The sequence below is a fragment of the Vigna radiata genome, chromosome 8 (assembly GCF_000741045.1).
Source record: "Vigna radiata var. radiata cultivar VC1973A chromosome 8, Vradiata_ver6, whole genome shotgun sequence".
NCBI classification, from domain to species: Eukaryota; Viridiplantae; Streptophyta; class Magnoliopsida; order Fabales; family Fabaceae; genus Vigna; species Vigna radiata.
The window spans coordinates 37,715,180-37,739,450 of record NC_028358.1 but is presented as its reverse complement, the minus strand read 5'-3'; the positions used below and the strand labels follow the sequence as shown (position 1 = coordinate 37,739,450).

The window sequence follows — 24,271 nt, the reverse complement described above, 5'->3', positions numbered from 1 at the left end:
TTGTCTTCCAAATGATAGAATCATGTTAATAATTGTTAAGATTAATTTAATATCACAATTCACTATAAACTTTTGCAAAATGTTATATATATATAGATATAACATTAAAAAAAATTGCGTTAAAATTCTGTTTGAAAAAGTTATTACCTTAAAATAATCATTCCATCATCCATAAAAAAATATCGATATTATACTGTTTTTCTCTCCTTGTCATAAAATACCCACTCTTCTCCTTCGACAAATCCAAATATAGGGCATTTTTAGCATATCAATGCAACTTTTCAATAAAAGCAGAATATAATTTTAATTGGGATTCTGTTTTCATTTAAAAAAAAAAATTGTGATTTGCATATTATGTTAAACCGTGACAAGAAGCAGGCAAGGAATTATTATTTTTTATTTTTTTCGTGTAACGATATATTAGATAAGGAAAGAATAATTGCATTGCAAACTGAAGCCCCAGCGGAAAATCACAGGAAAACTGCCAGCACCAGTATCGATTTTGACTGGTTGGACAAAAACATGAAGAATGCAGGGCAACAACTTCTACAACATCTGACACTTCTACTCCTTCCTTAACTTTTGCAAGTGCAGGAGTATCAGCTTGTGCTCCTCAAAGACACCAAGAAATTCTCAACTTAAAAATTATGAATTCACCAGAAATGCTTTCGATGCATCCATATGATTTAGTCGACATGTTCCAAGGAGGGCTTCCGGGAGCTCATCCTGTGTGTTGCTCTGCACTCAATTTTAAGATGTGTCATTTTAGTAAGGTTAACCAAAGTTGTTACGTGTCAGTGGCCCTTGGTCTTGTTACAGTAAGTCCAATACACATTTTACTTTGCAAAAAACTTTACAGTAATATAGGTGCTATTTGTTTTGTTATCTAATAATAATTAAATGGAGTTTTACTTTGTTAATTCAAGTAATATAAACTTCTATTTCATGGATTATGGAGATCAAACTTACAGAACCACATTGATCAATTACTTCTTTTACCTGTACCAAAAACGCCATTTCTACCACCAAATTGTTCAGGTATCCAAGAACTAGGCTAGCTACCCCTCTTGCAACTGTTGAGGATCCAACGTCGATATCAAGCTAATACGGCAAACATAATTTAAGAGTTAGCAGATAGAACAAGAGAAACGAACTGAAAGTGATGATCAAAACCTCTCAATATTACCAGTGCTGAAAGTAATACAACAAAATCACTAATGCTTTCCAAGCATTACTTAATTTGGCAATGTTACCTCCAAATAGTTCTTCCCACGGAAATAAAGTACTTCTAATGCTTGCCCCACCAAACATGCTTTCTTTCCAACACTTTGCTTTACTATCCATGATCCCTGGGAGAAACAAATCAAGTGGGGATGAAAACCATTAGATACTCATATTGATGCTGAAATTTTTATTTGTTTGTTGCATGCCATATTTAAGCAGAAATGAACCTGGGAGATGTATGGTATCAGCTTAAATCTAGAGTTCCTGTAAGCATCATCTCCATCCACAAAGCTCTGCAATACGGGATAGTCTTCCAAAGGACTTTTCAACATGTAATAAAGTGCAAGGGAATACATAGGAGTTCCAGGCATCTGATACATCATCAAAATAGTATTCATTATCAATCTTATACTTTAAGAGTGATGGATGTAACAATTAAGATGAGGCAATACTCACTTGTATGTTGATGACAAAAAAGAATTCTGGACCACCTTTTGCTGCATATTGCTAAATAAATCCAAAAGCACAAAATGGCAATGTTTAGCGGTTATCTTGTGACAGTAATTTTAGGACCGTTTTATCACAAATACACATATAGAAGACCGAGAAAAAGGGAATATACCTGAACTATGGAACCAGAACGACTACTTAAGTTATCTTCTCTTGCGTCCGAACGAAGCCAATCTGCACCAACCATTTGCGTCAAGGTGCCGTGTGCCTTGATCTGGAAAACAGAAATTTATTTACCCTTTAAAAGTAAACAAATGAAAAAAGTAGCATAAATTTGTTTAGTATAGTTTGAAATATTAGCATCTAGCTTCACTGAAGCCTTTCACAAATAAAAGTTATGATGACAGTTTCATCTCGTATAAAAATGAATTTGAGGCATAGATCTTTCTGTCTCCTGGGTTTAACCTTTGGCAATGCAGAAAAGAGAGGGTAATGATACTTTTTGTTTTTTTATTAAGAAATCGTATTTTCAATGTGATATATGCGCAAATGTGTATTACCATTCGACTAGTATGTTTTCACTAGTAATTGTAACAATGTTAGATAATTCATTAATTTTGTCTTCATGATTAAGTGAGTAAAATAGTCAAAACAAATTTTAAAGTTTTTAGAGATTCCTTTTACATCTTAAATATAACTCCAAAATGTAAGAATGAGGTAACATCAAATTAAGGTGAACACATAAAACACACCGAAAGGTTAAACTTTTGAAATACCTTTTGATGGTCTTGTAAATAATTTTCTCCTCGAACCAGAAACAAAGATGGATCAGAAGCAGCCCAGGTACAGGGTAAAGAGCAACTTGAATCCTTTTGAAGAGTGGCACCATAAGGGCATGATGAACTTTCCTCCCTGTTAGCGTCCTGCAAATCCATATACCCCTTTTTCTGAACTGCAACGCATGTAAAATATATTAAAAAGAAATATGTTATGCACATTCTACCTCAAAAAATATTAGTAAGAACTTAAATTATACCTGCAATGTCGTGTAACTTTTTTACCAAGCCAACAGCTGTTGATATTCTGGGGATAGACATACCCTGTGCATCCATCAATTCAATATCACCAGTAGTTGATATTATTAAGATATATCACTTATGATAAAAAGATTGTTTGATAAACAAAATAAACATATGTCGCAACGACAAAATCTTAATGTGTATTAGATTCCTTATATTAGAAAAAACATAATTGTAAACTTGTCTAAAATTAGAAACGCGGAAAAGTACAAATCATAAAAAGATTGTTTAGATAAAAAAAATAAACATATGACGCAATGACACAAAATCTTAATGTGTACTTAGATTCCTTATATAAGAAAAAACATCATTGTAAACTTGTCTAAAATTAGCAACGCGGAAAAGTACAAAAAGAAATAAAATAGAAATTCAGAAACCAATTAGAGGATGAATGTTCGTAAGCAACAGTACCATCTGATCAGAAGCCAAGTCAGGATGCCATTGATTGTCAAAGTGATCATACTCTGTTGGTTCAGGAACATCAAAGAACTCATCAGAATCGTTCATTCCCATTAAATTTGTACGACCGGAAGGTTCTACATGATCTTCTAGGACAATAAGAGGTTCCTCATACTTGCTTTTCTCCTCTGAAACTTCAGACTTAATATCCCCCTTTTCACCAAGAGTTAATCCAATTTCTTTTGTCATAGGTTCAGGGGAGGAATTTCCACCTTTGGTTCTAAATAACTCCCGAAGAGCTGCGATAAGGAGATTATAGTAAAAGCTTGTGAAATTTCAGTTATAACTAATGTGACAAGACAAACATAGATGACAGAACTTTGGAGTCTCCCACATACCTGCAACTCGTTCAAGCATACGAATAGTAATGGTCCTTGAAGATGAGGGGCGCAAATACAATTTCCAAAACTTCCAATCAATAGCAAGCATGTGTCTCACCACTGATTGCGTTCCCTTGTTTACAGGAGTCACTACAAATCCTCCACCTGCCGAGTGTTCAAAACCATTCTGTGGTTATTCTTGGCATTTTACCACATTTTAGGAAACTAATAAATATTGGTTCGAGAAAACTAGGAAGACATTTATTTTAGAGAAGTGTTGATTGGGATTTGAGTGGGGTTTTGGTCACCCTTGACTCATTTATAAACGGATTTTTATAGTTTGTGCCCGGGATACACTAATTCATATATTTATTATATGAGAAAAAATCTTTTAATTAAAAAACACTAATTCCAATTTGTATATTTTGTTATGATTTTAATTAATATGTTCTTTTAACAGATTTGAAAAGATAATTTAAGTACACAATTAATTTTAAAAGTATTTGATTAATTCATTTCTTTTTTGTTACGAAAATAAATTAAACTTAACACTGAATTATGTTAACCCCTATAATAATATTAAATTTATAATTTTTTAAGACATAAAATATTTCCAACTAAACATATACGATAATAATTGTTAAAATGTGCTGAAAGCAGCACACACTAAAAAATAAAAAATAAATGCTCTTTATTTCTTATTTTAGGTTGTTGCATCCCCTGTATCCCTCTGCCATTGTTATTTGGCGGCATCGAAAGGTAAAATAATAATCTCAAATTTAAAGCATACATTACTTTTAAGGCAAGCTCGGACATAGCCTTTCTTTGGTGGACACTTGGAATGGTACACAGAATGGTATAACAACACTGTCAAAGAATCAGAGATAAAAAAGTTAACAGACGGATTAAAATGAACCATATCTTCAGAACCTAAATGTTTTATACAGTACCATATGATCCATCATCCTCCCTCCTCCAGTATCTTCGTAACAACAAATCTCTGGGTTTCATTCCCCTGGACATGTGACATAATGACATGTTAACATGTTCGCTTATTGAATTATCATATACAAGGTTCCACACACACATATGTATATATATATCCTACCATGGTAACCAATCACTGTACAGCTCCATATGAACAATATCTGTGTGTCCATCAAGGTGATCAACCACCCTGCCTCGATAAACACAAAAGTCCCATCTGCAAAAAGCTAGGTGACTTAATATAAAAACTATACTAAATCATGTGGATCACATTTCCTATTTAGTGGTTCCACATTTCCTATTTTTCAAGTGAAGAAGACTTACTCCGATCTTGAGGGATCAAGAGTCATAAGAGTGTTGAAGATGGCTTCTGAAGTTCCATCAACCACACCAACTGCCATTATTGCCGGGTGATCACCCCAATGCTGAACAAGGAAAACAACTCCTTATTTTTTAGAAGAGTTGACCGCTTACTAAAATGAAAGTGTTATCGAGTTAGGAGCAACTTACATTTCCAAGGGCATCGCAATCTTTGGCTTCTTTGAACATCCTAAGTCCTGCATAAGGAATTAACTATATGAGATACAGATTAGTGCTGTAAACATGTTCTCTAGGAGCTAAAGCTTTACCATTCTGACAACCAAAAATCTTCCATGGTGAAGGGGCAATAACATCAGAGCTAATCGTTTCAGTGCCTATTTCTGTTTGAAGATTCAAGTTGATGTATTTCCAATCTGTGCTTTTTGAGCCTCCATTTCTGTTTTAACGAAACTCTAGATATTAAAAGGCACACTTTCCATAATATGATTAGTTTATTTTTAGATAAATATAAAAGAATACAGAAAGTTCAATGAATTGTAGGTACGTAAATATTATCACTGCCTTCTAGTAATGTTATAGCAGAAAGGAAAGGACTGATGAGTGTTGATTATGTTAATTTTAAAGCATTTTAAATAGTATTAAAAGTAGTTAATGTACCTCAAAGTTGAACGTCTTCTTCTAATACAAGCCACTAAATTCTTTGTTGGAGATGGGCACTCCTGAAAAAAAAAAAAAAACAATAAAGTATGCTTCTTATAACGAGAACACCGTCCACTCATTAAGATAGCAGAGTAGAACCTTCATTGCAGAATCCTGCAAGGTGCGTATCCATTTTGCAGCTTCTTCTGAACTACTTGCTCCTAACTAAAAAATATGAAATATAGATCAAGAATAATCAGTGAAAAATTGCCATAAATATTTTGCTCGGATTCTTAATTTCAACACACCTTAAGCTTATCACTTTGGTTTGTTGCATTATAAACAGTAAACATGAAGAACACCTGCACAATGCAAACGATTCGTAAACACAATTATTAAACGTTGTAGGAAACAATGCAGATCCGTCAAATAAATAAAAAAAATAAAAAGCATCCAGTGTTGTCCCGTAGAAAGAGCCGCAGGTTCCTCCTTACCTTTTTGTTCATACTCTCCCTTCCATTATCATTAACCCGAACGCAAGAGTCAATTATAGCACTTCTAACTGGCTCCTGAAAATTAGCATAACGCTTTCATCAATCACAATTAGCAAGTCAATCATCGCAAGAACGGAAATTTCAGAAATATTGTTGTAATTAAAATCTAAGAACACACATACCACACGTCAAACATTAAGAAAGCTATTATGAAAACATAAATTAATCCAAAGCCTTTAAAACGTTATCCGTTCCAGGATACATCAAATAATCAAACATGATAAGGAAACGTTACTCGAACATTAATCGTAATAAAATATGAAAATAACATGTATGACTATGTGACAGACACCAATGAACAGAGTGAGGTCCATTAAAGAAATTGATCTCTCGGGACAAAAAGTTTTTCATACAGAAGGACCTGAGATCAAACTCCTCACCACACACGTAAAGTGAGAAGAACAACGTTATATATGAATCGTGCGACGTGGATTATGTTGAAAAACAAAGATTTGATCCATAGAAGTATTTACCTCCGTTGGGGAAGCGGGTTGGATTTTGAAGCTTTGGAGGACATTGTCTTTGAGAATAAAGTACCTCTTCCGTGAGTAATGCTGACCAAAGCGATTGGCTCGAAGGAGATAAAGCCACCCTTCCATTTTGCTCTCACTCTGCGGAAGAATACCCATTCGGAAGAAAATTGGCTAGAAAGAAAGAAAACAGTGTTCGAATTTGTGAGAGGCTGCATGAAATGGAAGGAATGAGAATTAGAGCAAAGAAGAAAAAGAACCTGAGAAAGGGGATCGACGATGGCGATCCCCTGACCCCGCGAAAGGGAATCAGAGAATCGAAATTGTGAGGGCAGTGACAACGGTGGTCGTTGTTGCTCTTCTTCTTCTTGTTCTATTTCCTATGTTCCCGCTTCATCCAATAACTGTCTTCTGCGTCTTTCCTTCTACTTCATAACATCATATACTACAATCCCAATTTACCTTCTTGCCCTTCTCACCTTTTTTACTCACCCACCTACCTAAAATACATTTCCTTTTTTAAAATCACATCATTTATTTCTTCATCAATTTTTATATCATTATATTACATCAAAATTACTTTTTTTTTTCATTTGACTAAGTCTCACATTTTATCTCATTTATCAAAATTTTAAATCCCGATATTTTGCTAAATTTATTTTTAATTTGATTGCCACGTAAAATTTTGTAAACTATCGATTAAATAAGAGTATATATGTATGTGCCTTTTATAATCAAAATCAAAGTTTCATTTAGTTTGTATTTAATGAAATTATTTTTTATTAAAATTTCAATTCTCGTTAAAGACTAGCACTATAAACAATCACGTAATACACTTGAGAAGTGAGCATCTTTAAGTATAGTAGCAGTATCTATCATAAATATATCTTATTAGAGATAATCTTGTTCGAATAAAGTAAGATTTTTCTAAAGTGATAAAAAAGTGTTTTTTATTAATGAGTATTGTAGTAAATGGTTAAAAGATGTTTTTACAGCGTAGAGGAGAGGAGGGCAAAAAGGTAAATGAAGTGTTATGGTTGAATAGGAAGAAGATAAAAGGTTGTTTGGGAGGCAAGACAGTGATTTTGTTGTTATTAAGATGAGATTAAGAGATAATAAATCTTCAAACATGACTTACAGGGAATCGTTGTCTTGCATTAATCTGGGACGACAAAAATGGCTTTCTTTAAAGCCAGTTCCATTCATCTCTAGCTTTACGTATGTGTATGTTTTTGTTTTTAAAAATTGACATGGATGTTCTTATTTCATCCAATAATTTTAATTATTTTGGAGTTCAGACTTAAAATCATTGATCTAATAATTTTAATTATTTAGGATTCGAAATGTAAAATAGTTTATATATTTTTCTTACTTTTTGAAATGTCTTTTAATAACAAAATTATCATAAAACTCTTCCAAAACGTCTTTAAAGACAAAAATTATAACAAAAATAAAATTATAATAAAACATAGACTCCAAAATAAATAATATTTCAAATATTAATAATTAATCTTATAGCTGATAAACTCAAAAACAAAAACAAAAAAATCTTAAAAGAAAAATTTCTGATTATTGTAATGCGAATCTATTAATCTTGAACTATATGTTAGAAATTATTAACTTAATTGGAAAACTAAATTAAGTATATAAAACATCTTCCTATAAACAAAATAATTTTAAGAAAAATTTTCCAATTACTTTCCATAAAAAACTTCTGTATTCAAAGTGGACTAAAGCTTCCCGCAGCCCCATCAAAAGCTTTCCAAAAATGTTTTCCGTAGAATTTAATGATTGGTTTCTGATAAAAAAAAAATCTGAAATTATTTATTATATTTCGGAAAATGAATTCCGAAAACGATAGGAAGTAATCGGCGAAATGATGTCTGGCCATTGCTTCCTCTACCTCAACAATTATTAACTGCATTCCATACAAATAAAGAAAATTAAACGCTACACCATACCACCACTGTTGTCACTATCACCACTTTTATCATTACCATTATTACAAAAGAAAAAGAAAAATATTGTTGACAAAGAAAGAAAAAGAATAAGAGAGAAAAAAAACTTTTTACAAAACATTTTATGTAAAATATTTTGAAAAACTTATGTCGGAAAATGAAATCTTATTCTAAAAAGTTATTTTTAGAACGCCTTTCATGTGTTTTAAAATTTTAATTCTAAATATCTCATTTTGAAAATTTTAAAAAACTTGTTCCGAAAAATTTCAAAAACATGTAATAAGGTAAAATGTTATTTTCAAAATTTGGGAGGTACGCAAAGAAAGTGTGGGGTGCAGAAAGTACAAGCAACATTACTATACAATTTAACATAGCTTAAAACAAGACAATTTTTTTTTATTGGAACTAAGATGCCAAACAGTCAGACCAAAAACTCGGTTTAAATGGTATTTCTAACATTAAATCTACTTTTAACTTAAAATTACCCTATCCAAAAGGGCATCCATTTAAGTGCGGATTGTCTTTTCTTTCAATTTCATTCAAGTTTTGTATATTGATTGCTAAATTTCACATAAATATTTCTAATGCCTACATAGTAAAATCTTACAATTAAGTGCCTAAGATGAAATTGCCATTGGAAAATTGTACAAGCAGGTAAACTCTATAATTGCAATCAGTCCTCTTAGTACCACACAATATTGTCAAAAATGCAATATGACATTCCAAAACTAAGGAACCCTTGGATCTGCTCAGTCACTGCCTGTTAAGAAAGGCACAATACTTCAATAGAGGGCACGGCCAAAGAGAATGTTTTAATCATAAAAATAGGGATAATGATACTTAGACAACATTTTTTGGACAACACTTAGATGATGTTCAAATGTGGTAAAAAAAATGGGTCTAAGTATCATTATCCTAAAAATAGTTAGAAGAGGGATTTACCACATACCTTTCAAGAAACTTGTTAGATGTTCTTCACTTGCGTATGGAAAGATCAATGTGAAGATATGCCACAGAAGTAACAAAAAGCAAGAAAAATGCAGATACCAGCATCAATGGCTCAGCAAGCATGAATATAGGGTTAAAACCATAGTATACCTACCAAAAAATGAAAACATAAATCGGTTAGACCATACCAGAGTTTAAGGAATTCATTGTGTAGAAATTTATTTGGAAAATAAGTCCACGATTTCATAATATATTATATAATATGTTATGCCTTCCATTCTTGTAGTTGCAAATATTAAAGGCAGCGCTAAGTATTTTACATTACTTTTCCAGATTCAATTAAGGTTTCAGAAAGAAATTCTAACAATATAACGAGCATGGTAATAAACAAATATAGACTAATTGGTTTAGATGAGGAAATTTAAAGAGTAGTTCATTTATTTGGTGAATTTAAATTTTTTTTAAGTAAAATGAGTTGTTTGAACGAAGAAACTAAAAGAAAAATTGAAATTTATAAAATTTTGAAAGGAATTTCAAATAACTAAAATAATAGAATATGAAATTTGATCAAAATAGAAAGAAAAATGAAATTAACCTACAAGTCATTTTCTATTTATACACAAATACATATATATTGAAAAAAATTAAATTGTTAAAAAATATTATTTAAATATTAAAATTTGACTAATATGTTTTTGTAAAGTTTAATTTTAAAATAAATATTTTTAAAATGGAATTTTATTTTAAAAGAGAAATATAATTACTTTATCCAAACAAGAAAAATGTAAATGTAGAATATTTTAATTGTTTTATCCAAACAAAATATTTTAAAAAATGAAAAAAATTCAATTACAAACAATTCAAATATCATTCATTTCAATATCTTAGAATTGAACAAATGTCTTATCCAAATACAAGGTAAAGACAAGCCAACAAGGGCACGAGGACAAGAATCAGAGTAAATTAAGTAGTGATAGAGAGAGGAACCTAATGAGTGTTTTGTCGTCTGAGAATAGAAGGTAAAGAGAACTTTGTTTAAAATTATTTGAGAAAACCGGAAAAACATTTTGTTCTTGAATTTTACAACTAAGAAAAAATTACGGGCAAACAAAAGGGGATCTAAGAAGAATTTTTCCATACATCGTTTGTAAGCTTTAAACCAAGAATTAAGAACCGAAGGCATAACATTACCAAACAGGGTAAATAAACAGATTCAAGCCAAACACAATTTTCATCTGCAATAAGACCTCCATCCATTTGCATAAACCCGACATTGTTTAAAATGCCTCATTTGTTAACTGGCATTGCAAGGAAATATATGCTCTAGAATAATTTTTTTCCATTAACATGGTGTCAACAAATTTTTTTGCATCATCATCATCACATTTAAATAAAAGTAGCATTAGTCCCTGATTTGGGCCGCAATAAGCAAAATTATTATCTTAGAATTCGTGAAATGCTCACGTACCAAACCAGCTTTATAATTTTCTATTTATTTTTTCGCATTAGATTTTGAAAATACCTGGAAACGAATATTATGCTCAGGAACCACATTTCTTTTTTCTAGAACCACCACTGTCCTGCCGACGACATCAAGATATGAATACTTGGTCTGCAAAGTTCAAATTAAAACCATTTTAGCTGTAGGGAGTCAAATGCTTTAGGCTACAAGTACAGCTACAGCATGTGAAATTCTTCAATAGGAGAATCAAATATAACTAGAGAATAAAAATGAATTATCTTGGAGAAATTGAAGTTAAATTGTATATCTAGACAATATACTATTTTAGTCAAAGATAACAAAATGAAAAAATTCTTTAACATATTGATACACCCACCCCCCTTTTCCTTTTTGCAATAAGTTGTGTACTTCTATTATAGGATGGAGGTGCGTGGCGGGGAAGAAGAGAAGAGACTCTGAATAATTTATATTATACGTGATATATGTTATAGTACAAATCACTGCATCACTAATCAAGTTGAATACTGGTGCATTACAACGAGTACACCGTCTACTCAACAAGACTTAAAAAATAATAGGACCTCAGAGCCAGGTCCCACACTTTGGGGAGATTTTCTCAATATATAAATATGTAATGCACAAGTTCAAGGAAGGTCAAATCATCATGTATGATTGTAATTCGACCAGACAGCAAAGAAGTATATATAATATATTCATACATTATATCCTCAAATCATCGTGGTACTGATTGAAATGCCCTGTTTGGTAGAGGGTTTTTTTCCTGCCCTCTTTCAATTCTGTGAGCTAAATTGATCACTTTGAAAGCTTATATAGACATTGATACCTGATTATAAGATAGAGAAATGCAGCTGATGCAATTAAAAGTCACAAGTGCACATGTTCCATCTAAAGATTTAATGCAGATGAAGCTTTGACTGCAGTCGGAAGTTGTAACTAAACCAATGTTGAACGAAAATCATTATCTTAAGAGAACATTACCTCTAGATGCTGCTTTACTTCAAAAGGAATCTCAGCTGTGGGATCTTTGGATCCCTCCGGCAGCACAACCTGAATTTTAATGGTTCAACAAGAAGGGTAAATTAAACCTCCACGTTTGCGTACAAAAGCAGTTGAAGCAAGGAGAACAATTTTCAGCTACATAACAAACCCACTTTTACAATCAACTTATCAACCACTGTCTCGACAAGAGGGCAACCAAAAGTAAAATTGAGGTATCTTCTGCCATCTGGAGATTCAAAAAGGAAGTCTTGCAACGGTAGTCCATAGCCAATGACAAAGGTTGCTTTCCAGCCTCCAAATAGAGGATACCGAGGTTCAATTTCAAGTTCTGACTGCAATCAATAAACGTGTAAATAAGTATGAATCAGAAAACATGACATTTTACAAGAATGACTATGTTGAAAAACAAAAATGATCTATTTGTCATTCAAGACTAAACCCCTCAGTGATCTATATACATCAACAATAACACTTATATCGCCTACTCTTCATTAATATAGAAGCATGCCCATGAAGAAATCATCCCTTCCATTCATAATTGCATACTTCAGTTTCTACATTATGAAGTTAATGTCAACAAGTACTCCAGTAAAACATACATAAGACCAAATACAGAAGATGACGGTGCTCTTTATGTTGACATGAATGACATTACTTTCAAGCAGAAATAGTATCATGTCTCACTTATGATGAACACAGCCATGTGGTCACCTATTTGAGTTGACAGAGCACTACTTGTTTTCTAGTGTTCTTCACCCCAAGTTTTGCAAAAGAAAGAAGGAGAAAAAGAAAAGAAATGGTGCATGATGATGTCAAAGGATGGGAGAAAAATAGTCCTTTTTAAAGTCCCAAAAACATATATTACCTTCCGAGAATCTGTACGAAGATGTGAAGAGGAAATATTTCCTATTCCATCCCTGTAGTATACTGAGTGGACCCTAGGGGGTAGTTTTGCTAAAAGATGTTTAAATGATGAAACACCAGTACCACCGGGTCTAGTTTGATATTCAACCCTGCCAACAGAAAAACTCCAGTTATGCACACAAAAAAAAAAAAAATTATATATGGAGGGGAAAATAAAATGTCGGAACAAATTTAGAAGAATATAAAAATAATATATAAAACAAGAGATACTATAAGTTAATGTTTCAATAACTTTCATCCAGCTGAACAATTGGTAAAATACATGTTAAAACTGAGGCCATTTCAACTCTCGGAAGTTCAAATACTGGAGTGAAACAACAGAGTGAGTCCGTGCCAATTTATACAAATATAGAATAAATAACACAGGGTGCTTACGAAGAAAGTGCCAATCTATCTGTTCTTGCCTGGATGTGGTAAAGATCTTAAAATGATCCTTTTTCAGCAGTTAACTAATTTTTAAAAAACAATTCATAGATGCTGTCATCACATGTTGCCCTAAAACATGTAGTAAAGAGACAATACTTGAAGTTACTACCACATGCAAGGATTAATATGAAGGAAAGAAGATTTTTATTCAATTGATTAATTTGAAATAGTACATCAGCCTTTATATATAGAGAACTCTAACCCTATAGTAATAATTACAGAGCGAAATCTAGAATCTTCTAACAGCTTCTAAGAGCTTCTAGTAGTAAACTTAATATCTTAATAACAACACCACCAAATTATCAAGCCAGGAAGAATTGTGAGAAACTAGACAATGTTTCTAGAGGTGAGATGAGAACACTTTGACAAAGTACAACACGCATAAGAATAATAAGCATAAAACAAATAAATAAAAATATTAGAAAGAGGTCATTCCAAAATCTTAAAATGATAATTATTTCCTCCTGTTATCTTGACATGTATGTAATCTTTTTATTTCTTCTAAATTTTAACGGATATATATGTTCCCAAAGAACTGAATGCAGATCTGTAGCATCAAGTAAAAGAGAGATAACAAATATACCTTGAAAAAACACCTTTATGTTGAGCACCGGCATGGACCAAGCTATATCGCTCAGTGACTTGAATGCTTCCCCAGTGAGATATTTCTATTTCACGTTCTAGCTCCTCAACAACAGCAAATGGGTTGTTATTTTCAAAATGAACAAGTACAGGAGAATATGAATACGGGGGATGATTTTCGTATGGCCCATATTTCAACTCTGTACCAGCACGTTTAGTGGGGTCCACCACCGTGAATGATTCTACCCGAGTGCTTGGTGTCTTGAGAAAAGTTGTCTGTTGTTTGACATGATAGGGAGACAATAATATTGCACTATCACGGAAATAAACCAACTGTGGCTCTGATTGACTTATTTCAACTGGGAAAGGTTCCAGAGAACGTGTCAATATGTAAAGAACCTCTAGTGTTGTTGTTTCACCTTTACTTAGTGGAGTTGACAAAGTTATAGAGAAAAACTTAGTTCCATTTGGTCCATCAGGCTGCTCAGCAGATTTGACATCAAGAGGAACATAAGTTTTCTTCTTCCTCTTCCCAGAAGTTGCAGCGGCTTTGAGTAATGCTAGATGTTCAACTTCAGCAGGCGAAAAGGCCAGAAGTACTTCAGAAGCAGCAGATGTCCCCAAATTTTCAACCTGAAAGAAAAACTCTCCGAAATATAAAATCAACAAATTTTATAAATGATGATTTGATAGCACAATCCATCGAAAAGAAATAAAAATAATAATTTCAAGTTAAAATTTTGTCCAAACAAATACTGATTTGTTGGTCTAAGAATCCAAGACATGTTATAGACTTCAATAGACTCAATCATTCTTAGACCCGACACCACCAGCCGCCACCCCAATGGTTTTTATTTTTTCATGCATTTGCTAAAATGTTTAGTTGATGGCTACCATTAAAAGAATAAATTTCCATAGAAGGTCCTTCCCCTTTCATGTTGTGCATACCAAACATGCCCTAAGTGTTTGCAAAAGGTAACTCTAATAAAATTTGGCAAGAGTGAAACTCAGAAAACTCTGCATGGTTGAGATATGCTAATGTCATCACATTGTTTTGTATAGACGTAAGTTTGGTTCAAACCACTTTTCATAAAATTATCACGAATAAAATTCATCTAGCCAACTTAAACATGACTTTTACATGCCAGTACTTAATCAAATATTATACTTAAAGCCAAGTCCTTATTCCCAGCTGAACATGGAACATAGTTTACAGATATGCAAAACTTAAACCAAGACAAACACCAGACTTAGGACCTGTTTGTTTTCCATAAGCATTTCCAGAAGAAGAAATTAAGAAAAAAAAAATCCATAAGTTAATACTAACTTGTGTATAAACTAATTTATAAAAAATCTCGCTTCTCAAAAATCTGACTTTTCACTTCTACATAAACTAACTTTAGCCAATGAAAAAACTTATTTCATCTTTTCTTCTAATTTTCTTATCCTACACATGCTCGAGGGAAAAATTATCCAAACAGAATCCTACTATCAAAAGAGTAATAGTATGGAGAGTTACCTTCAATGTCAAGTACACCTTAATAATGTGAGAGGTCAAGTCAATCTGCAAGGATCGTTGGCATATTAGTCATGCAATATATAGAAACGAGCATTTGGACGGCGCCAAATATAGCGGAACACATCCAAGATTACCTCAAAAAAAGAACACAGAAATATAACAATTGTTTTGAAGAAAAAAATAAAAGTCGTCTATTTAATTAATCAAAAATCGTATTCCATAAACAGGACAAACTAGTCCACTTATACGCACCCCAAATCGTACACTAGAACTCTTTTTAACAAACGAGCAAGAATAATGTAATCTCAATTTTCCAGAACTCTAAAAAAACACAAGAGTAAGCAACAAAACAGAGATGGCACGCGTAGTTCACACAAGAATTACCGTTCAGATGAATCTACGATACTCATTGTTATACCCATAGAGCAAGTTCAAATTTTCTAGGCACTAATCAGCAGAGGAGAACAATTTTCCCATTATGACACGGATCTTGAGCGAAAGCCGACGTGCGTGTTATCGAGAAAAGAAAAAACTTACCCTGCGTTCGGCATCGACGATCTGAATGTGTTGTGAAGGAGAGGAGTTGACAATTGACAGAAGGGAGACAAAGAAGAGAAGGATTAACAGAGGTTGAGGGACCATTGCCATTGCAGGTGTTGACAGATGCAGAGGAAGACTCTGAAGTCTCCACTGCAATTTTGGGTTTATTAGATTGGGGTGAAGTAACTCCCAATTCACCGTAGACAATGCTTGGGTCGAATAAAAACAATTGGGTTTTCTGTTTCTTCCTGCACCCCCATAAAACTTATAAATCCCAGATTACTCTCATTAAAATTAAAACAAAAATATCAATTATTTTCATTCTCATATTAAAATTTATCTAATTTTTATTGTGTAACAAGTATATTTAAGGATGATAATAAGTTGGTACTATACTAATCTCAATAAATTTTAACTTCAAGAAGTAAGGAAATGATGGATTATAGGTAGTTTAAGTTTATAAGATATTTTTAGTTTAATAGACCATCACTTTCTCACTTTAAACTAATCTCGTATTTTTATACATGTGAAAAATAAAAGTGTTGGATCTATCTTAGTAACTTCTTTTAGGCATGAACTTACGTTAAAACAATTATTTGAAACTTAACATTTTTAGATAATGATATAGTATTGAAAATAAAATTGAGAGGTAACACGTGTTTCCTTTTCTAATGATATAGTATTTACTTACCATCATTGATCACTTTTATTTAAATGTATGTCAATTTTGAATCACATAAAACCATTTCTTTTCCAAATAACAAGTTAAATTCGATGAACATTTGTTAAAAATATTGTTCTACAAATGAAAATAACATGATTAAGTAACTTAATCATGACTGAACTAATTTAATAGATAACAAAACAATGTTTATATTGAAATTGATTAATTTTCTCTACTGGATCTAATAAATCTTTGTACATTTTTAAAAAATTGTATTAAAATTGTATCAAATAATTCAAAAAACCTTGATTCAATGCCATAATAAAATAATATACTTCTTAAACCTAAAAAAATTATATAATTTCAAGAATGATATTGTGTCTAATTGACCAATAACAAAACAATACATATACAAATATTATTAGAAAGAAAATAAAAATTTTAAATCAATTAATATATTATTATAAGACTAATTTAGGATTAGTGTTTCCTACCTTTTGTATTCACTTCATTCACCATGTTACATATTTGCAAAACAAATTTATTCTCCGGCGGAATTGAACCTTTGAAGAAAAATTGGAATGTGTTGGCTATAAAGTTGTGAGGATGTGGTCTTTTGTTGATTTTAACAAACCCAAAAGTCCATTTTTTTTTTCTTTTAGTTTTTTATGCATGCACTCAACATTTTTTTTAACTAATTTTGTGGCATCTTTTAACATGCCAAAAGTCGAAAGTTAAATCCTAGATAATGTTCTAACAATTAGAAATTTTAGAATGAAAATAAGATAAAAAGACTATGGATTTTGTTATTCATTTGATAAGTGAGAAGTCGTGATGTTATTTAGATGATTGTTGACAAGTTGATTAAGAGTATTCATTTTCTTTCTGTGAATGATAAGATAATGGTGACTAAATTGATACAATTATATATAAGAAAAATAGTGAGATCATAACATGCCTATCAGTATAATGTCAAATTGATACCCTAAATTTACATATAGGTTTTGGTAAACGTTACAAGAAGCTTTGGGGAGGAGATTAAGGATGAGTTCAACATATTATCCTCAAACTCATGGTCAATAGGAAAGAATTATATAGACATTAGAGTTGAGGATGTGTGTTCTAAATCATCTGAGGAGTTAGGATAACATGTTTCCTTTGATATAATTTACTTATAGCAATAACTATCACACTAGTATAGGCATAACACCCTATAGGGCTTTGTATGGTAGGAGGTGCAAGACTCCCTTATGTTGGTATTAAGATGGGGAATCAGTGTTGGCCAGTCCAAAATTACCACAACAAACGACAAAGAAGATAAAATTGATACTTGAGAGAATGAAAGCCTCACTTAGCAAACAAAAGTCATATGTAGATAGAAGGAGGAAACCATTAGAATTTGATATAGGACATCATGTCTTTTTGAGAGTGACTCCTACGGGTATAGGAAAAGCTATAAAAAAGAAGAAGCTTTCACCAAAATTTATGGAATCTTACTAAATATTGAGGAGGATCGACCTTATAGCGTATAAAATTGCTTTGTCGCCCCAGCTAGCCAATATTCATAATGTATTCCATTTGTCTCAACTAAGAAAGTACATTCCTGACCCAACTCACATCATAGAATATAATGTTATTCAAATTAAATAGAATTTATCAGTTGAGGTAGTACTGAAAAAAATTAAGGATCACCAGACCAAACAACTCAAGAAAGACTTATAAATCTAGTGAAGGTATTATGCAATTCATGAACGAGAGATTCCAGCTAAGAATTAAAGGAAGATGTCAGGAAGTCATACATTTATTTCTTATTTGGTAAGACAATTTTTGGGGACAAACATGTTTTTTGTAAGGGAGGATGTGAGAATCTCTGTTTTTATCAAATTAGAAAAAAACACTTTCTTTTTCCTATTCCCTAAACCACTTTCTCTCAAAACATCTTCTCATTTCTCTTCCTAAATTCTAACATTGTTAATCTCTTTTGAAAACATTGCACAAAGGGAATGATATTTGCTAAGGATTATATTAAAGCCCTTGATCAATCTCTCCTATAAGGTAATTCCATTTTTTGTCATTTTGTGTTATAAGTTGTTTCTTCCTCTCCATGCAACTCTTTTCTTGTTGCATGTGATTTTTTTCCTTCTCTTTAAAATCTCTTCCAATGGAGATACAAAAACTTTGCCTAAATCGTTGATTTTTTTTTTTTGTAGATAAGGGATTTTGAGTGTGAAACTGTTTTCAAGGAAGTACGATTCTAAGTCAAACTTGCATAAGGTAAGGGAGCTATTTTCCTTTACATTTTAACTTAATATTTTTGAATTTAAATTAGTGTGGTGTGTATGCTATTATTGCATGTTGATTTAAATACAATAAAGTTAAAGACATTGTTAAAAGAAAATAGTTAAATTGTGTTAGAAATGTGAAGTTGATTCAAGGTTTATTGTTGCAAAATTTGGAAGTTTCTCAGTATTAATGTGGTGTGTGGATTTTGTTATATATATGAGTTAAAAGCATGTTTGATTGATGAGTTGTTTGTAAACATGAATGAAGCGTTAATTCTTGAGGCCAGTAAATGTAGCATATTTGGTTGCTCAGTAGAGTAGAATATTGTGTGCATGTGTGTGTGTTGTAAATTGTGGATAAGAACGAGAAAGGTATGAAGTGATGACAATGGTTCTTTGGCACTGAGCAATACCTATGTGATATTTTTTCATATATGGAATGATTTATATATTACTAAATGATTTTACTTGTACAATACCTTTTATAATTTTTATCATATGTGTGAAAATGCATGTGTACGTGTGAGTTCTAATTTCAGGATTGTTAAATTAGTTATTTTCATGGGAAAATGATAATTTAGAATGAATTTAAGTGTATTGAATAGGACTTGGGATGTGGTACTATCCTCACTCTACAAGTATCTAACTCGCATAGAAGAAGATAACTAAGTGGTGAGAGTCAAGAGCTAGTATAGATAACCCTATGAGTAATGGAATAAAGAACTGTATTAAGACTATAGTTATAGTTTGAAGTCCTTATCAGTTCATTTTAAATGTGTATTAAAAGATCATCTTGTTATAAATTGAATTGTAAATTTTTTCACATATAATTGTTAATGCTAAAAGGACCATATTAATTGTTCTTGAATTTTTGGGTTATTACCATTTTTACCAAAAAAAAAATATTTTCTTTTATAAAATCAAACATGCATATGATTTTTTCTTTCAAAATATGTTTTATAACTTTTTTTTACTTTAGATATTATTATTTTAATTTATACTTAATTTATAGCAATTTCTTGATAGAAACTTGTAATAAATTTTATTAACGTGAACTATTATTTTTTATAAATATAATTCAATAGATTTGCTTAAATAAATTATTTATTACAATTTAATAAATATAGTGTTTAATGCTAATATAATAATTATTTTATTCTGACAATAGAATGTAATAAAGGGAGCATATTCATGAGCATGATTTAAGCACAGAGAAGTTTTGTTAAAGTAATGTAATATGCTATGTCGTTCCTTACATAAGTGAAAATTTAGTAGATGGTTATTTTCGTCTTCACAACCCAACCAAGATATAGTGTTTTATTTTTATTACGAGAACGAAATTATTCTAACAGCTTCAACAGAGAATTACTCTTCTCATTACACATTAGCATAACAGCTGTAGCCTATTTTTCTTCCTAAATTTCCACCTTTAGAACCGGAATCAGTATACACACTACACATTGGCATAACAAATTATTTCTGTGAGAGAAAAACGTGGAAAAAATCTCAGTACCCAAAACAGAAACAAAGAGAAAAAGGAGAATAGATATCATGTAGCTTTTAATTTTCTTTGCCACTTTGAAGGAAAATTTTGACGTTAATTAAGTGCCACAAATGGCGTGCATGAAGCTGGGATCCAAATCTGAAATGTTTTACCTCTATGGCCAAAGTTGGTCAGTTCTTTTCCACTTTCTTATTGTTTAATTACATCTCTATAATCTCTATAATCTCATAACCGATCTTTGTCCCTTCACGTTGTGTCACTGTTATAGCATGTTCCCTTCATCCTTTGACAAGCTTAAAATACTAGTTTTGATTAATCGGAGGAAGTTTATGTCTTGTCTATTAGTGCCTGATGAATGCATGCATGGAAGTGAATATGTTTTCACTGTTTCAAACAAAGTAGATCAGTTGTATAACCAACATGATAAACCTTTGTGTGTGTTTCATCTAAGATCTTTTGGATGCGTGGATGATTCCGTTTGTTGTGGGCTTTTTCCCAACAAATGTTCAAAATCGAATTCACAATCTGAGAACATTATAACTTTAATTAAATTTTACTTGTTCTTTGGTTTATAGCGACAAACTTGAAGCCGAATTCTGAACCCAGTTACATCAACACTGTCTATATATTCTGTACATAATTCATCATTTTCTTTATCAGTGAAATCTTGTTACAGTTTATCAATTATCACTAACCTCGTTGGCTTCCAAATGACCATTCTAGGCTGTGCTCAACTGGACTCCCAAGTGATATCATCATTGAAATTGGTAATACATCTTTCCATCTCCACAAGGTATGTTTTCTTACTTTCTATTGTTGCTTTCTAATAATATATCTCCAGATATATACCATGCGTTTTTAAGATATCATTGAATGCATCACAAAACAATAAGAGCATCAGTTATGCTTCAAACTATATACATTTGTTTGTTGTCATTACCAGTCACATTGCATGATTAATCCGTTTCTTGCACCAGTTTCCACTGATATCAAGAAGCAGGGAGCTAGAAAGTTTGATGAGAGAAGTACCATGCGAACCTGATAAGTCTGTTTTGGAACTGCATGGTCTACCTGGAGGAGCCAAGGCCTTTTTGCATGTTGCTAAGTTTTGTTATGGTGTCAAAATGGAGTTAACTGCATCGAATGTGGTTGGTCTCAGGTGCGCAGCAGAGTACCTCCAAATGAGTGAGAACTATGGAGAGGGGAACCTCATCATGCAAACAGAAAAATTCCTTAATCATGTGTTTGGTTACTGGACAGACACTCTCGTTGCTCTTAAAACATGCGAGGAGGTTTTACCTATGGCTGAAGAGCTTCACATTGCTTCACGTTGTATTAACTCTTTGGTGCTGAAAGTAGCAGATCAAAGTTTGGTTAATTTGCCTGTCTCATCAGGTCCAAGTGTTGCTCAGAGTCCAGAGGATGCACAAGTGTGGAATGGAATAAGCCTAACACCAAAGGCATCAGGTGAAGATTGGTGGTTTGATGATGTATCTTCTCTTAGTTTGCCATTGTATAAAAGGTTCATAGGAGGTGCTAGTGCACGAAACATTAAACCTAATAGAATTGCTGGATCGCTTGTTTACTATGCAAAAAAGCACATCCCCTTATTGGGAAGTCAAACAAGCTCACAGAGTGGAAACTCGTCTTCTCTTAAGTCATCTCTTTCTACCCCTTCTGAAGCAGATCAGAGGAATCTTATTGAGGAAATAGTGGAGTTGCTGCCAAATGAAAAGGGCATAGCACCAACCAAGTTTCTATTGGGGTGTCTGCGGACAGCAATGGCCTTATATGCTAGTTCATCTTGCTGTTCAAGCTTGGAGAAAAGGATTGGTTCTCAATTAGATGAAGCTGATCTGGAAGATCTTTTGATTCCAAATATTGGATTCTCAATGGAGACTGTTCATGACATTGACTGTGTCCAAAGAATGCTTGACCATTTCATGATTGTAGAGCATGACCTAATTGATACTACGTCTAATGATATAGAGGAAGACAGGCAAATAGTTGGAAGTTCTCAACCTCTGAGCCCAATGGCAAAAGTGGCTAACCTGATAGATTCTTATTTAGCTGAAGTTGCACCTGATGTAAATGTGAAGTTACCAAAATTTCAATCACTTGCTGCTGTAATTCCTGATCATGTCAGGACCCTGGATGACGGTTTATACCGTGCCATTGATATATATCTCAAGGTACAAAATAAAATCTGTAATTTTCCTTCCTTAAATGTAGCATAATGTGATATGGTCTATGAAGGATACTAACGGACTCAAAATTTCAGAATCATCATTGGCTGACAGACTCTGAGAAGGAACAAATCTGCAGGCTCATGAATTGCCAGAAGCTGTCATTGGAAGCCAGCACACATGCAGCTCAAAATGAGAGGTTACCACTTCGTGTAGTAGTGCAAGTCTTGTTCTTTGAACAACTGAAGCTGCGCACATCTGTTGCTAGCTGGTTCTTTGCTTCTGACAATGTTGAGAACTCGCAAAACCTGAATGCAAATCTGCCTCTGATAAGAAATGATGGCAGCATTCCTCACAACCCGGTTGTGGCTTTTGATAACATGAAAGAGAGAGTGGCTGAACTTGAGAAGGAGTACTTGAGCATGAAGCAAGATTTGGAAAAAATGATGAAGTCAAAGAGAGGTTGGAACGTTCTCCTTAGGAAATTGGGTTGGAAGCCTGTGCCTAAACCCTCTAATGCCAATGTCTCGAAGCCATGCCGGAAGTCCAAAATATCACCAGCAACTACAGCCCAGATGGAGGAAAAGGCCATGGAAGTGAAATGAAAGACTTGAAGTTGAAAAACAATTTACAATGCTTTTCCTTTTTCTCTTTGAAGTTTTAAGATCATCTAGTTGCTTCCCTTATTCTACTTAGACATTAGAACTTGGAAACAGTTTCTTTTGGCAAGGCCATTCTAGTCAGCATAAATGGCTATTGCCATACCCTCGTTTATGTTTAGTTGGAAAACTGAAGAAGCTTTTCTATATCTATCTTCTTCCATTCATGATCACTTTCTCCAAATTCAAAGAAGTATCTTTGAACATTCAAGTTTTAAGAGTAGTTCATTGCACAATGAAGAGAGACGACATCAGTAAAATAGTTTAGTTGAAACAATCCTGAAATTCTGCCATACTTCCATCTACTATTTGTTAGCTGTTCTTAAACGTTTTTCAACCTTTATCTAACTAATCTTATAAAGACATTGGTCAGTTTGCTATTAGTGATTTTTCTTTTATCGAAAGTTAGAAGTAGAAAACTTCGAACAATATGTTGAGAAAGAATGTTGGCTATATGTTGCTTGACTAGTGTAAGAAACAAAACATTAGAATAAGTGTCCAGACATGGTTATCCAGGTTGTTATCATGTGGGAGTTGTACTGTAGAATTTAAAAAAGAGACACATTTAACCACTGTGAGGGTTTCTGCATAAGAATTATATGTTTGCAAAAGCATGATAATCAGAATAATGATTTGTTTTATAAATATATTTGTATATTTTGTTCATTTATTACAACGATATACTTCTGTTTTGTTTTTAACACGTACTTTTTATATTTATATGATTAAATATTTTATTATAATATACAATCTTAATACATATCATGTTTACTTGTCTTAATGATGTTATAAAATATTGACACCTCAAAGAGCTAAATAATCCCCTCCTATCTGCCAATATCTAATGAAAACTATTGAATGTATTGAAAGAAATGTTGTTTTATATAAAATATTATTTAAGAAATAGAATTATATTATTAGTGTATATATACATTTGGAAAAAATATACATTTTTTAAAAGGATTAAAGTTAAAAGCAAATCAAAAGGTGTTGAAAACTAATCCGAACACCGGATTAAAATAAAAAAAAAATGTATATTTAACTTTTAAATCTAAATCTGTTTCAGAAACTATTAGGCATAAGTTTCAATAATT

General features: G+C 32.3%; 3 protein-coding genes across 3 annotated transcripts; 1 reads left to right on the top strand and 2 right to left on the bottom strand.

Annotated features, from left to right (window-relative positions):
• Positions 1-369: 369 nt before the first annotated feature.
• On the bottom strand, positions 370-7,013 carry LOC106770618 (protein ENHANCED DISEASE RESISTANCE 2). The gene is made up of 22 exons (XM_014656417.2): positions 6,764-7,013; positions 6,507-6,677; positions 5,974-6,048; positions 5,788-5,841; positions 5,639-5,704; positions 5,498-5,559; positions 5,149-5,276; positions 5,030-5,076; positions 4,844-4,944; positions 4,641-4,736; positions 4,483-4,547; positions 4,328-4,399; positions 3,551-3,697; positions 3,165-3,451; positions 2,711-2,774; positions 2,451-2,626; positions 1,847-1,948; positions 1,681-1,731; positions 1,452-1,595; positions 1,254-1,349; positions 1,000-1,101; positions 370-738 (listed from the first exon to the last, which is right to left on the bottom strand). Exons 2-22 carry the CDS (start codon positions 6,660-6,662, stop codon positions 646-648), a joined length of 2,184 nt encoding a protein of 727 aa, XP_014511903.1. The 5' UTR covers positions 6,663-6,677; positions 6,764-7,013; the 3' UTR covers positions 370-645.
• A 1,886-nt stretch (positions 7,014-8,899) lies between these two features.
• LOC106772668 (dolichyl-diphosphooligosaccharide--protein glycosyltransferase subunit 1B) lies at positions 8,900-16,062 on the bottom strand. The gene is made up of 9 exons (XM_014659208.2): positions 15,880-16,062; positions 15,343-15,387; positions 13,825-14,456; positions 12,757-12,904; positions 12,044-12,223; positions 11,871-11,939; positions 10,932-11,021; positions 9,411-9,559; positions 8,900-9,221 (listed from the first exon to the last, which is right to left on the bottom strand). The coding sequence occupies exons 1-8, from the start codon at positions 15,988-15,990 to the stop codon at positions 9,437-9,439; spliced, it is 1,398 nt and encodes a 465-aa protein (XP_014514694.1). The 5' UTR covers positions 15,991-16,062; the 3' UTR covers positions 8,900-9,221; positions 9,411-9,436.
• A 4,380-nt stretch (positions 16,063-20,442) lies between these two features.
• On the top strand, positions 20,443-23,421 carry LOC106770617 (BTB/POZ domain-containing protein At5g03250). The gene is made up of 4 exons (XM_014656416.2): positions 20,443-20,501; positions 21,056-21,125; positions 21,310-22,524; positions 22,614-23,421. Exons 1-4 carry the CDS (start codon positions 20,443-20,445, stop codon positions 23,121-23,123), a joined length of 1,854 nt encoding a protein of 617 aa, XP_014511902.1. The 3' UTR covers positions 23,124-23,421.
• Positions 23,422-24,271: the final 850 nt, after the last annotated feature.

Bases quoted from the DNA above. Each gene is read 5' to 3' on its own strand.
- LOC106770618 (XM_014656417.2), bottom strand. From the start codon at position 6,662: ATGGGTATTCTTCCGCAGAGTGAGAGCAAAATGGAAGGGTGGCTTTAT. The intron at 4,945-5,029 runs GTAAGTTGCTCC...TTCCTTGTTCAG, and splicing joins ATTGCGATGCCCTTGGAAAT to CATTGGGGTGATCACCCGGC. The intron at 1,102-1,253 runs GTAACATTGCCA...TTGCCGTATTAG, and splicing joins GTGGGAAGAACTATTTGGAG to CTTGATATCGACGTTGGATC.
- LOC106770617 (XM_014656416.2), top strand. From the start codon at position 20,443: ATGGCGTGCATGAAGCTGGGATCCAAATCTGAAATGTTTTACCTCTAT. The intron at 21,126-21,309 runs GTATGTTTTCTT...TTCTTGCACCAG, and splicing joins CATCTTTCCATCTCCACAAG to TTTCCACTGATATCAAGAAG. The intron at 22,525-22,613 runs GTACAAAATAAA...TCAAAATTTCAG, and splicing joins CCATTGATATATATCTCAAG to AATCATCATTGGCTGACAGA.
- LOC106772668 (XM_014659208.2), bottom strand. From the start codon at position 15,990: ATGGCAATGGTCCCTCAACCTCTGTTAATCCTTCTCTTCTTTGTCTCC. The intron at 14,457-15,342 runs GTAACTCTCCAT...TTTTTCTTTCAG, and splicing joins AGGTGTACTTGACATTGAAG to GTTGAAAATTTGGGGACATC. The intron at 9,560-10,931 runs GTATTTTCAAAA...ATTTTTTGGTAG, and splicing joins AGCATAATATTCGTTTCCAG to GTATACTATGGTTTTAACCC.